General features: G+C 39.8%; 1 protein-coding gene and 1 long non-coding RNA gene across 2 annotated transcripts in view; one reads left to right on the top strand and one right to left on the bottom strand.

The window, feature by feature from the left end:
* Positions 1–1,079: 1,079 nt before the first annotated feature.
* LOC138957451 (uncharacterized) overlaps positions 1,080–15,256 on the top strand; it is a 72,937-nt gene continuing 58,760 nt past the window's right edge. The window contains exon 1 of the long non-coding RNA XR_011453035.1: positions 1,080–1,124. This is a non-coding gene — a long non-coding RNA (uncharacterized lncRNA). The remainder of the gene's footprint in view (positions 1,125–15,256) is intronic.
* On the bottom strand, positions 1,990–3,775 carry LOC138957449 (uncharacterized). Its single transcript, XM_070328573.1, has one exon. It carries the CDS (start codon positions 3,736–3,738, stop codon positions 2,620–2,622), a length of 1,119 nt encoding a protein of 372 aa, XP_070184674.1. The 5' UTR covers positions 3,739–3,775; the 3' UTR covers positions 1,990–2,619.

Consider the following 15,256-nt stretch of genomic DNA (forward strand, 5'->3'; position numbering starts at 1 on the left):
AGAAAGAAAAGAAAGAACCAACAACAAAAATGCGTGCAGGTTGCTCGCGATCTGTAATCATGTAACAAATCGCAATCAATACGCATGTGATTTGTTAAAACGTTGAAAAGTGTTTAAAACTTTTGTACTGCGTTGATACAAATGACACAGCTACATGCCTTCGTACATTCAGACATTCAGGAAGCAATCCACCACAGATCGGCCAAGTCTTGTTCATGGGATAACAGCACCGTGGTGCAAAATGAACGGAAATTCATTGGCCTGGCTGCTTTCGCTGCAGAGAAGGAACTTTAGTTGAATTAATTTCGTAACTACAACAAGTGTGTGTGTGTGTGTGTGTGTGTGTGTGTGTGTGTGTGTGTGTGTGTGTGTGTGTGAGTGAGTGTATGTGTACCCATATTTCCACAGGTTTGGTTGCCTAAATCACCATAAGGCAACCATCCACACGTGGATGGCAACCTAAACTCTGGATGGCAACCTAATTGTGTGGATGGTCGCTTCATTTAACACCGTTAAATTGACTTTTTTGACGGAAAGAATGTCATAACAATGTTCAAAATGACATTCTTTCCGTCCACACGTGTGGATGGTTGCCTTATGGTTAAATTGACACCGTTTAATTTACCTTTTTCACGGAAAGAATGCCATAACAATGTTCAAAATGACATTCTTTCCGTCCTCTATAGGCGACGAAATAGGTCAAATTTTGTGCATTTTTTAGTGCAAAATTCTTCGATGCCGGAGCGAGTACTGCACCCAGTGCTGTTGTAGTGCAAGTGCACTAGAAAGGCACTACACCCAGTGCCGCCTCTTAGGTAACCATCCACACTTTAGGTGTGTGTGTGTGTGTGTGTGTGCGTGTGTGTTGGTGTGCTACACTATCCAACCAAATGACCATTTTGACTGGATGTCAAAATTGTGACTTCATTTTAAGTCAGTTATAAATATAATATAAACTCGAGGCACCCAATCCCCAGTGCGCTGTCTTTACATCTAACGCACTGTTAACACTTGCTGCGATATGAGATCCGTTGATACTTTTCAGTTCATAGCTTTCTGGTTTCATCCCTGAAACAAAGGACTGGGTGGCCGAGTGGTAACGCACTTGCGCTCGGAAGCGAGAGGTAGCGAGTTCGACCCTGGGTCAGGGCGTTAGCAATTTTCTCCCCCCTTTCCTAACCTAGGTGGTGGGTTCAAGTGCTAGTCTTTCGGATGAGACGAAAAACCGAGGTCCCTTCGTGTACACAGTAACACTACATTGGGGTGTGCACGTTAAAGATCCCACAATTGACAAAAGGGTCTTTCCTGACAAAATTGTATAGGCATAGATTAAAAAAATGTCCACCCAAAATACCCGTGTGACTTGGAATAATAGGCCGTGAAAAGTAGGATATGCGCCGAAATGGCTGTGTAAAAAATTCCATCTCACACGGCATAAATAGATCCCTGCGCCTTGAATCCGAGTCTGGAGATACGCGCGCGATATAAGACTTCATATATAATATATTGTCATCATTTTCACGAGTTTTCATTCACAAGCACCTGGGAAATAAATCTCATGTTCCCCAGGCAATAAATCCCCAGTTACCATAGTTGCAGGAAGCAGGTTATACATGGATAATCAAAAGCAAACCCAACAGAAACGCTCGGGGATTCTTCGGCTCTTTTCATTGGTGTTTCCCCAGACCTAAACAGACGACACGACACTGCTTTGCAAAGTTCCAAAAACGAACTGGCAAACTGGCAAAAGTAAACAAAAAACAAAACTACTTCATGAAAGGTCATACATTCATCAAAAACAAATGAAACCTAGCGATATGTTTTGTCTTCTTACAGAGTCATGGAGTGCGTGTATCTGTGTTTCGATACATTATTATTATTATTATTCTCTTTATTTATATAGCGCCTTATCCGAAGTTCAAAGCGCTTTATGCCGTGTGAGATGGAATGTTTTACACAATATATCACGCATTCACATTGACCAGACGTTCGGAGAAACACGAACGTCAAGTTCAAGTAAAACGACACCTGACACACACATTTTGACCCGTGCACAAGACGTTGTATCGATAAACGAAGCACAAATAAGAAACAATAATAAAAGCAAAGAAAATAGCAACAAGATATGCAAACATCTAACAAAGCCGAGCAAGCAGAATGACAGGTCTAATGAAAAACAAAGAGGTACCGAGTCGGAAACAAGATCGCGATTCTTTCCTTCGCTGCACGACGAAAATCTTCTGTGACCTTTGACCAAACGTAGCTTCCACATTCGATCACTCAGCTTAATATTTACAACAGAAAGCCGAGGGGGTGGAATACCGAGATGAACCTACAGAACTGTGCATCCTCAAACCTGACATATTCATCCCAACATTTAATGAACTCAAAAATACAGAAAGCTGCTTTCACACGCCATCTTTGGTTGCCAGTGGTTATCAAACCGGGACCCGTGTGGTTATCAGCACGGAACCCGTGTTTCAAAGCATGGCTCCCTGGGTTGATTGTGCACTTATTTTCTCACTACCAAAATGATGACAAAAACGATGTTTGATGGTTTGTTGACAGACCAGCTTTTTTGTTGGTCCGAGGGGGAGCATATCGTCTTTTGTTTCATATTTATTGACCAGTATAGATTGGCGATCGTATTTTCATTTTGCATTCATTTCCAAAGCGTTGGATCCACTCTAAAACTCCGACTGGTTTGGGTACGACAGAATTTGGACCGATCAGCCTGTACACTTCCGGGCCTTCTTTTTTGTGAAAACAAATACCATGATAATATTTTATCATAAATTCTATGACAAACCCACCATGTTCGACCTTTCGAAAGTTGACTTCCACAGGTTTTTCAGGATCTGATGTACCTACCCACATCATTTCCTTTGTGATTTTCTCCCGAATTGACTTACGAAAGTCTTCGTGTTTGTTCTCAGGCAGGAAGACAGATGCAACCTTGAATTTGACACGACGCAGCCCAGGATTGACCTCTTCCTCTTCGTTTACCCCAAAGAAAACAGACCCACCTTCCTCAGCTTTGGTGAAAGCCGAAATATACTCAACTAAGTGTCGCCAACAATAGCCAACAAGTTCTTCATTCGGTTTCACGAACTTGGCTTGCAAGAATGCACTTTCCTGAAATGGCTCTTGAAACTGTGCACGGTTGGGTGGGTTACGGGAAATGAATACTTCCTCCCCCTCAATTAGTTGCTGAAGTTGAATCCAACCATTTCTTGTTGAGGGTTTTGCTTTTTTACGAAATTCGTCCAACAAAAACGCAGTCTGTGTGTATAAGAGCTTTTGTCCTCCTTTATTGAGCGAGATTGTCGAATTAACGTGTAGGGTTGCCAATGGACGTTCAGCACTCAGTCTGTCGGTTTTGACCTCGAAAAGAATATGGTTTTTGTTGTAAAAAAACCGACGGAAGACATGTTGGTACAAAGCACCGTTTGTGATTTGGCCACAAAGCGCGTCGTCGACTTTTTGGTCGAATGAATCCAGATAATGCGGGTTTGTAGCGTGAATCACCAGTATTCCCCCTTTGCTGTTAACCAAACAGTTAATCTTTTTGTAAAACTCCTTAAGTGTCTTTTTTCTCTTGTCTACTAAACGTTCCAGGTCATCATCTAAGATGATGGTGACTTTTTGTTGCGCAATTATTTCCTTGCAGTCTAGGCAGGCTGGAACAGAGAAATACTGCACATTTGAGTTACTTGGAAACACTGACAAGAGGATCATAGGAATCACAGTTGCTTCTTTTACAAATCAAGAATAAAACAAGAAATTCCTCCGATAGGAAAAACACCCCCTATAAAGGGAAATAACCTTCTCAGTTGGTGGCAGTGAGAATGGTTATTTCCCTTTGACCAACGGGGGTGTGCCTCTATAAGTCCTTGTATAATTTTAATCCACCAATAACTCCCTAACCGTGTGTTTGACTGGTCCCAATTTTTGTAAGGACCGTCTCAGGAATGTATAAAACCTGTTCACCAAGTTTGGTGACGATCGGTCCGTTCATTCTTGAGATCTATATGCGAACACAAACAAACACACAAACAAACACATCGAGTGAAACCTATACACACCCCTATACCGGGGGTGTAACAAGTCGCGTGAACCAATATAAAAACATTTAGTCAAGCTGTCAGCATCAAAGTAACAGGTTAACACCAAAAATAATTCATCGCCGAGACTACGAGACCACACCAAAAGACATGTGTGTGTGTGTGTGTGTGTTTGTGTGGGTGTGTGTCTGTATAAGAGAGAAAGAGAGAGAGAGAGAGAGAGAGAGAGAGAGAGAGAGAGAGAGTGGGTGGGTGTGTGTGCGTGTGCGCTAGTGTATATATGTGTGTGTATGTGTGTTTGTTTGTAAAGGTGTGTATGTCCGTCTGTCTATATGTGCGTATGGGGGTGTGTTTTGTGTACTGTATGAAGTGTGTGTGAGAGAGTGAGTGAGTGCGTGTGAGTGAGTGTGTATGTGTGTACGTGTGTAACTTGGGGTGTGTGTGTGTGTTTGGGTGTGTGTGGGTGTGTGTGTGTTCGTGCGTGTGTGTGTGTTTGAGAGAGAGAGAGAGAGAGAGAGAGAGAGAGAGAGAGAGAGAGAGAGAGAGAGAGAGAGAGAGTTGTTGTTGGTTTGTTTGCTTAACGCCCAGCCGACCACGAAGGGCCATATCAGGGCGGTGCTGCTTTGACATATAACGTGCGCCACACACAAGACAGAAGTCGCAGCACAGGCTTCATGTCTCACCCAGTCACATTATTCTGACACCGGACCAACCAGTCCTAGCACTAACCCCATAATGCCAGACGCCAGGCGGAGCAGCCACTAGATTGCCAATTTTAAAGTCTTAGGTATGACCCGGCCGGGGTTCGAACCCACGACCTCCCGATCACGGGGCGGACGCCTTAGAGAGAGAGAGAGAGAGAGAGAGAGAGAGAGAGAGAGAGAGAGAGAGAGAGAGAGAGAGAGAGAGAGAGAGAGAGAGAGAGAGAGAGAATTGAATTGAATTGAATTGAACTTTATTTTACAAGGATTTAGATTTAAGGCAACGCCTTTTCTTACAATCTGTCCTTGGGACGCATAGACACACAATTATATAATTAAAAAAAAAAAAAAAAAAAAAAAATTAAAAAGTTAAAAAGTTAACCAACAAAAGGAGGTCGGAAAACGTGATAATAAAGATGACGATGATGATGATGATGACGATAATGATGATGATAATGATGATGATGATGATAAAGATGAGGCATGAAGAGCATACATATGTGGTTATTCATAAAATCAAATGCATACTATGCAGGTAATTATAAATACAAGCTGGTGGCAATCGAACATGTAGCAATAGAGTAACAAAAATAAGTTCAGAATATACAATGCACAGCATATTTTTGACGTAATACTAGGTTTGGTAAGTCAAAAGGCGTTAAACTACTCAGACATTAAGTGGTTTTTTACACATTTTTTAAAACTTTTTAATGACTTTAGGTGCTTAAAGGATGATGGAAGTGAATTCCAAACTGAAGTACCCGAAAAAGCAAGACTGGTCTTATACAGGTCAATTCGTGGAATTGGTGAGGGAGAGAGAGAGAGAGAGAGAGAGAGAGAGAGAGAGAGAGAGAGAGAGAGAGAGAGAGAGAGAGAGAGAGAGAGAGAGAGAGAGAGAGAGAAAGAGAGAGAGAGAGAGAGAGAGAGAGAGAGAGAGAGAGAGAGAGAGAGAGAGAGAGAGAGAGAGAGAGAGAGAGAGAGAGAGAGAGAGAGAGGTTTGTCTTTCGCTGGCGTTGCACATTACTTACTTAAACCTATTTTCTGTAATTCTGAGCACATTTTTAGAGTGAACATATCATATGTATATCTTTTTGGGTTAAGGAGAAATTGAAGAATACGATGCAATCATTTCTAAATCTGTGAGTAAAAATTCGATTTTAATGACAACTTTAATTAGCTAACTAATTAGATAATATTTAAGCTGCCGAGCATAAAATCAATCCCATGGTCCGGAATTCGTCGAAGATTGGGTGACCAAAATTTCAATCAATTTAATCGAACAATTAGGGCGTGACAGTACCGCAATTTTCACAAACATTCGGATATGACGTCATCAGAGATATTTATCAAAAAAATGAAAAACTATCTGGGGATATCATACCCAGGAACTCTCATGTGAAATTTCACGAAGATCGGTCCAGCAGTTTTCTCGGAATCGATTTATAAATACACACACACACATACACACATATCGAAGCCAGCGAATTCTTTTTTTGGCTCAGCGGAATCCAGTTGCATGAAGGTTAACATGTTTATGATTTATTTTTGAGGCATCTGTTTTCCATTTTTGACAGAATCGTATTTGTCAGTATTGTTCGATTTTGGGACTTTTTAAAAAAAAATAGTGGATATTACCAGAGGCTTGAAGCAACAAAGGTCATTTGATCAGGTGGTGTGATGTATTAGAACTGAAATGCATAATTAGTAGTGTCCTAATATGCAAGATTGTTTGTATCGTCGGCTGAAGAAAGAGCATGTGTATATTTACGCGTCGCTGTGCTAAGAGTGTACGGCCGCCAACAGTAAGTATCAGTGCAGTGTTGGCGGCCGTACACTGCTAGCACAGCGACGCGTACCTACAAATACACAAGCTCTCTTCCTTAGCCGACGACACAAACACACTTTGCTAATGGTGACTGCGGTGGGTGACATCAAGTAAAATCAATTTTTTAAATTACGGGGAATGATGGTGACAAAATAAGATAATTACTGCATTCTACTGATGTAGCAGTATCAACAAAATCACCATGAAGGAAAATAATATGACAGAAGTAGCACTTATTCCTGCTTGTTTTCGTTTTTTGTTCACAAAATGGCGGCCAAAACGGGGAATGACAGACCCCTGCCATGTTCACAACACATTTCAAACCGACAGCTGCTCTAGAAAGGATAACTGTTATCATTCAACGATAACTTATACTTGGATTAAACTGCACAAAATCTTATTTGGACAACTGACCCTCTCCTGCTCGCGTGCTGCGTCCGATAAAAAACTGGTAACCTTCGAACGCGCGTCGTCACAAATCCGATCCACTGAAGAAAGACAATTTGCCGGCCTGAGCGCCAGGAAGGCAAACACACATTTTTATTTTCAAATCATGGCATCATTATCGATAGATGAAGATATTTGGTCGCGTGAATATACATCCGTGTACCTCGCAACGGTGACTTTCGTATCTGTCGTCACAAACGTTCGCCAGGTTACCCCGATTTTCATTTCTTCGCTCGCGCAGTTGAGCATGGATTGTTCTCGTGCGGCCTCAGTCCGGAAGACGGCAGGGTAAACACACAAATAGTGATGATGTCCCGAGTTTTGTGTACTACATAGAAAAGTTTGTGTACGGCAAAATTGATGACGTGTCACAGAAGCGAGGTAACTCCGTTCGCAGGTTACTTTCGCGCGAAATGTCTCTGTGCCACGGGTTTCGTCCTGAAAATCAACCGTATCGCATTGATTTTGCGAAAACTGAAAGTTCAGGTAAGTTGCACAAGTTTCCTTAATGCTTACTTCGTAAAATTATTGATGTTAAAGTTGATAGTATAGTTATTTTAGAGCACAGGACTTACAAATTATCGGGAGCTATGCAGCGACCGGCCATTCTCGAATGGTTTCATTCGTACGCAGATGACCACAGATAATAGTTCTGCGAAGTTTAGGTGGCACTCTTCGCTGTTTTTTGGCAATAAAGTTGCAGAACTGTTTGTGTTGGTATTGTCTCCTTTATAACATTCATTTGTAGCATAATTTGATTGATTGCACCAGTACAGCGTAATACATGCACAAGTATTGGCAATTTGGTGTCGCGTGATTTGCAGGTTACCTCTTTCTGTTTTGATACATTTGAGCAGTAGTTTGCATTTGATTCTAATAATCTGTAGGTATTCCAAGTTACACCCTTTTAAACAATAACTGACCAAAATATCCCTGCCCTGCTGTAAGCAGTTGTGTTGCCACAAAAAGATCAAACTACAAGGTAACCTGCAAACGGTGTCACAAAATTACTGAACCTAACAACACTAAACTGTACATCAAAAATTCTTCAATACATGACAAACTAACAGCAAACACTCTGTTTTCATGGAGTTTACTCAAATTGTTTCACAGAATTAGTTTATAGATATGCTGTGTAAATTTGGTGTCACAAAGTACTGCAGGTTACTCCATTGTGACCCCCACCAGTCAGTCTGCTTTTTTGTCCGAACCATAAAAGTTCCTGACATTTTCTTTTTAGACTCAAATAATACAAGGGCTCCACTTGACAGGAATAGTATTTTCCAGGTTGTAGCTGCATTTTGAAAATTTCAGTAAGTTTCCACTGTTTGGTCACCAATAGCAAAGAACAATTAGGACATTACTAGTGATGCATTTCAGTTATAATACATCACATTACCTGATCAAATGACCTTTGTTTCTTCAAGCCGTTTGTAATCTCCACCACTTTTAAAAAAGTCCCAAAATCAAACAATATTAACAAATACGACGCTGCCACAAATCGAAAAATAAAGCCTACAAAAAAAAAAAATCCATAACTTGTTAATCCACATGCAATTATGAATCCGCTGAGCAAAACAAAAATTCGCTGGCTTCAATAATAACGACGCAGTAATTATTTGTTTGGAAGATACACGCTTTTGGAGCTCGAAACCTGGTTGACCGGACTGCAGAATGCTGCCGTAACACAAAGCGACTTTTCTGGCGTACCACTTCCCCCGGCATGATGCTGTTTGTTCTGCCACATCCAACTGCAGTTACTGAACAATTTTTCTATAGGATTGGGGGCATAATTATATTGATTAAGAAATAAATTTAAATGATTTGTTTTGTCGAAAATTTGAAGAAAAAACTCATTTTCACATATTTTTCTAAAACTGTGTGTACAAGCGCATCTTAATTATTTCCATTCCTTAGCAAACTGTAATGATTATTGGTTGATAAACACGGAGGATACAGCCATGACATGATTGTTACGGCGTGTGTCCCCTCAACGAGGACCTAATTAGCCAGATTTTGAATTTTTATTTAAATGTTCTTGATACAAGTACTTCCATCGGTTCACTTCGTCCTCAGTCAAGACGACGCTTGGAGTAATTGAGGAATGTAGGTAGTGACGTGAGCTAGAAGATATTTTATCCAATTTCAGCACTATGCTCATTGCAAATTACACGTTCACTTCCTAATCTCTATAGTTGCTCACTTTACACAATATAAAAGAAGGCAAAAGGTGAATTTGAATTAGTTGTTGTATCAGTCAAATTCTTACATTTCTGAAATCGCCATATTCAAATCTAATTTGCTTTGGTACTTCTCCCTTTAATCTAAACTGATCTCTGTTGGTAACTTGATGTTTAAACAAAGCGTGTAAATGTGATTTTGACATAGTGAATTGCAAGGAACAGTGCGTATTGAATAGTCAATGTTCTTGTATCACCAGACCCGGGAACCCCTATTATTCACTTGGAGTATTCTCAAGCAAACTTGGTTATTTTCTAAAAAATGAGCGTACGTACTCCACACATCATTTGAATGCTTCACACGCGTCCGTCGCACTGCCAATTAAGTTTTCTGACACGTTTAAAACAAATGCTTCGTTCAATGCTTTCTGTAATTATGTGCCAAAACACTGGATCAGCTTCCGGATGCCTTGTGAAGAAAAGTAGTCTAGGAACTTTTTTCGTCGTATTTTATTCCACTGACCGTACTGCTCGTATTTTAGACAATCATGCGTACACAATACAGCGAAATCGTATGGGTTCCCAGGTCGGTATCATACTCTTATTCATTACAAGCAAGAGAGAGAGAGAGAGAGAGAGAGAGAGAGAGAGAGAGAGAGAGAGAGAGAGAGAGAGAGAGAGAGAGAGAGAGAGAGAGAGAGAGAGAAAGAGAGAGAGAGAAAAACCCTGCTAAAATGTATCTTATTAACCATCAACAACACATTCTCTAGATTAAAGGGTCGCACTATCACCCAGCAAATTTCAGCGTAAGGGCGATTTTAACCCCACCAGTAGGTAATAAGCGCAACATAACTATTTTGTTAACATTCTTATGTCAAATTCATTTTACTACGTATATTCGTTAGCTATCGTTGAACAAGTCTGCCTTAGTCTAACGTCATCTAAATTATATTCGCATAGCCCTACCTGGAACCTTGGTTTGTGCTTCAGCCAAAGGCGACGTCTGTCCCACATGGTTTGTTGATGTTGATGGCTGTGTGCTCTGATTATGTGAAATCTTCTTGCTTTTAGGTGGTCTAGACGCAGGGTTGTCTTCATTGGCCCTTTTCCCATGATGCTTGTTCATGTTGTTGCTTTGTTTTCTCTGAAAAAGTTTAATGATATTGTTTTTAAAGATATTTGGGATGAGGGCTTGTACTGGGCATTTCCGTAGGGGGGGGGGGGGGGGAGGGGGGGCAGGGCAGGCCGTTAGTTCTGTTTTAAAAAAAAAGGTTTATATTAAATTGGTTTTAAAGCTGAAAGCAAGTGAGTAAGGTAGGAGTTATCTATTGTTCTCCTTGTCAAGGGAAAATTTCGACGAGATGATTGCAGTACCTGTATGTGTATGTGGCAGTGCCAGCATCAGTTTTATTATATTTAGTCAAGTTTTGACTAAATATTTTAACATCGAGGGGGAATCGAAACGAGGGTCGTGGTGTATGTGCGTGTGTGTGTGTGTCTGTCTGTGTGTGTGTGTGTGTAGAGCGATTCAGACTAAACTACTGGACCGATCTTTATGAAATTTGACATGAGAGTTCCTGGGTATGAAATCCCCGAACATTTTTTTTCATTTTTTTGATAAATGTCTTTGATGACGTCATATCCGGCTTTTCGTGAAAGTTGAGGCGGCACTGTCACGCCCTCATTTTTCAACCAAATTGGTTGAAATTTTGGTCAAGTAATCTTCGACGAAGCCCGGACTTCGGTATTGCATTTCAGCTTGGTGGCTTAAAAATTAATTAATGACTTTGGTCATTGAAAATCTGAAAATTGTAAAAAAAATTAAAAATTTATAAAACGATTCAAATTTACGTTTATCTTATTCTCCATCATTTGCTGATTCCAAAAACATATAAATATGTTATATTTGGATTAAAAACAAGCTCTGAAAATTAAATATATAAAAATTATTATCAAAATTAAATTGTCGAAATCAATTTAAAAACACTTTCATCTTATTCCTTGTCGGTTCCTGATTCCAAAAACATATAGATATGATATGTTTGGATTAAAAACACGCTCAGAAAGTTAAAACAAAGAGAGGTACAGAAAAGCGTGCTATCCTTCTTAGCGCAACTACTACCCCGCTCTTCTTGTCAATTTCACTGCCTTTGCCATGAGCGGTGGACTGACGATGCTACGAGTATACGGTCTTGCTGAAAAATGGCATTGCGTTCAGTTTCATTCTGTGAGTTCGACAGCTACTTGACTAAATATTGTATTTTCGCCTTACGCGACTTGTTTTTAGAGTTGTCTTCATATCCTTTGTAAAATAGTCTCTCGGACGAACCTACTAACCTATCGGTATGATAGCGCCTTTGTTTTTGAGACGGACGATAGCATTATGCTTGGGGTAGTATGCAGTAGCCGCGGTGTATGAATGCAGTAGTCCGAGTTAGTTGTGCGAGAGTACTTTGATAAAAGCTAACACCAGGGCCCGTATTCTTGAAAAGTCTGTAAAATTGTGTCCGACAAAGTCAAAATGTCGTTTAACTACCGCCCGGTATTTTTTTGTTATATCGCCCGGTAATTGTTTATTAATTTTTTCCTCGGTATTCATGTTAAACTCTAATAGGTCGGTAGCTTCAAGTGTTGGTTATTCTTAGAATAGGAGATTCTCCATGCGTTCTCCTTTCTGTGCATGCGTTACCGGCAATTTTTCCGCCGGCGTGTCAATTTCAATGTCGTAAAAATGCCAACAACAACAAAAACATGGCATAAAAATAATGGGGGGAAAAATTTAAAAACAAAATACAAGAGAAAAAAGAAAAGTCAAGCCAAGAAAATAGCCAAGAAACAAACATACATTAGTACAAGCGTGAGAACACAGAATATAGAAGAAGAAAAAACAAGTCGCGTAAGGCGAAAATACAACATTTAGTCAAGTAGCTGTCGAACTCACAGAATGAAACTGAACGCAATGCCATTTTTCAGCAAGACCGTATACTCGTAGCATCGTCAGTCCACCGCTCATGCCAAAGGCAGTGAAATTGACAAGAAGAGCGGGGTAGTAGTTGCGCTAAGAAGGATAGCACGCTTTTCTGTACCTCTCTTTGTTTTAACTTTCTGAGCGTGTTTTTAATCCAAACATATCATATCTATATGTTTTTGGAATCAGGAACCGACAAGGAATAAGATGAAAGTGTTTTTAAATTGATTTTGACAATTTAATTTTGATAATAATTTTTATATATTTAATTTTCAGAGCTTGTTTTTAATCCAAATATAACATATTTATATGTTTTTGGAATCAGAAAATGATGGAGAATAAGATGAACGTAAATTTGGATCGTTTTATAATTTTTTTTTTTTTTACAATTTTCAGATTTTTAATGACCAAAGTCATTAATCAATTTTTAAGCCACCAAGCTGAAATGCAATACCGAAGTCCGGGCTTCGTCGAAGATTACTTGACCAAAATTTCAACCAATTTGGTTGAAAAATGAGGGCGTGACAGTGCCGCCTCAACTTTCACGAAAAGCCGGATATGACGTCATCAAAGACATTTATCAAAAAAATGAAAAAAATGTTCGGGGATTTCATACCCAGGAACTCTCATGTCAAATTTCATAAAGATCGGTCCAGTAGTTTAGTCTGAATCGCTCTACACACACACACACACACACACACACACACACACACACACACACACACACACACACAGACAGACACACACACGCACATACACCACGACCCTCGTCTCGATTCCCCCCTCTACGTTAAAACATTTAGTCAAAACTTGACTAAATGTAAAAAGAAAGCAAAGTTTCATGGGAGAGAAATGCCACAAAATAAACGCCATTGGAGTGGATGTTCACGAATTAAGGTGAGTGGGGGGAAAACATGACAAAACGAATGCACCTTCAACTTCAACATGGCAACCTAGCGACACAGAAAATTGATCCCAGAACCATAAGATAACTTAGCTATGACTATCTGTCAATATAATTGGTGGTAATAATTCCTGCTAAAAATTAATGTGAACATTCCATTTTGATATTCAAAACAATGTACTCTCTTAACACACGAAGAAAACTAAACAAATATGAGAGATGGTATAACACAAAATCATAAACATATTGGGCAGACCGGTATTTGAACTGAAGTCAGTTTCTTGTCTGGCAAACGACTTAACCATTCGGCCACCGTAAAGCGGACTAATTGAGACACTGAAATGTATTTAATAGATGTTCGCGAGCTTTGGTATGTTCGAGCATCGGTTGAAATCTTTCGTGAGCAATATCTGCTATTTGTACTGGATTACTAGTTGCTTAAATGATACCATTGTGTGACCATGAGGGACATAAACTTACGAACAATATATGGACAGGATTTATTCTGAAGTGGCTGTTTGGATAACGTATCCAAAATAATGACACGGACTGTTTGGTGGAGTTACCTGACAGGTAGCGACTTTACAAGAGGGGGAGGCGTCCTTTAACTGTACAAATTGCCAATTAGCCTCTATTCTGAATTTTTGTCTATATTTTAATTGGTACATTACGTTTTTGTCAGGTCGATTTTGGGGGTACCCTTACTCCGGCGGCGGTCGCGTGATACCTATAACAGAAATCTTTGATCCGAAAAGTGTGCCAAGTAGCCAAGTGAAGGGCCTTTCATTGCATATAAAGTTTCAATGTATTGAATCGGGAATGAACGTTTTAGTTGGGGTCCGAAAATGGGTGCAATAATTTTGTGTTCAGATTAGAAAATGTTGGAAAATCATACAATGCTGCCACGTTTGATCCGCGTGTGCAATCAAGAGGTCGGCTAGCACCTTGGTATTTTTTGTACACATAACCCAATCAATTTGCGACCTAATCCTTGCAATAATTATCACGATTGTGCGCTGCCCACACAATTTACCGCAATTTCTTCCCTTGACCAAGTGCAGAAAATGACGCTGTATGAAACTACACCGTGACCTTGAAATTCGACAAGGGTCAACCAGACTTCTACTTAGTTGGAAAACTGTTTTATCAAGAAAGTGTGAAAGGTTTTAGCTCCACTACGCTTTGAATTTTGCCCTTTGATTTAAAAAGCATCACTAAATAGTAACGTACGTAATGTTGTTGAACCCAAAGGCCCCAATTCTATAATACTACAACAACATCTGTTGCAACGCAAAGTTTTGAAAAGTGAAACGAATTTCAATGTAAACGTCAGTGGACATGCGCAAAGAATCGAGGGGAGTTACAAGCGAAATCTTACAGATATTTTTGGAAAAACTGACAACAGAAGTTACTTTCACAGTATTACAACACGCATATCGAATTTAACTACCAATAACCGTCACTCCAAAGTCCAAATGAAAACATCTCAGAGTTGTAAACTGTTTTCGTCTTCAAATACTACCGAGTAAATTCATTATTGTTCTTTTTGGCGGTAATCGATACTGCCAAGTGTACCTAGTGTGCGTTTGTCTGCTTTTTGAGGTCAACTGTGGGGGTATTTTGTGTGTGAAAACAGCAATACTACCTCAAGGGATAAAGATTATGAACTCTTGGTAATGTTCATGTTAGTTCGGACAATATTTTGTTAGTAACATCAGTTATAAGTAAGGGAGAAAAGAAACCGCGCATGTATTAGTGTGAGTCAAAACATGGCACCATCGTTTTGCACACCGTTTTGCACTAAATCAGTATGACATTTGACAGAAAATAATGCAGGTACTTACGATAAGAATATCAAACACGCCAACTAACTGACTTGGACAGGCATTTCAAGACGATGGATGAAAATTGACGTCAACAGAAGCCAAAAAGCACGGCAACAAATAACAGAATCGAATGCTAGCCTGTGAAATAGGCTTGGCGGATATCAGCTAGTGAGTAAGCTGGCGGAGTAATACAAGCAACCTCGTTGTCGTTCTCAATACATATTCATGAGAACCCATAGCCATTACACACAAGTGTATTATCTACAAGTAAATATCAGTCGACACGCGGTGATCCAAGAGACTTTGGGCTTTTCCTTCGGGCTGATTTTTTTTACCAAAAT

Source organism: Littorina saxatilis, unplaced genomic scaffold (genome assembly GCF_037325665.1).
Source record: "Littorina saxatilis isolate snail1 unplaced genomic scaffold, US_GU_Lsax_2.0 scaffold_282, whole genome shotgun sequence".
Lineage (NCBI taxonomy): Eukaryota > Metazoa > Mollusca > Gastropoda > Littorinimorpha > Littorinidae > Littorina > Littorina saxatilis.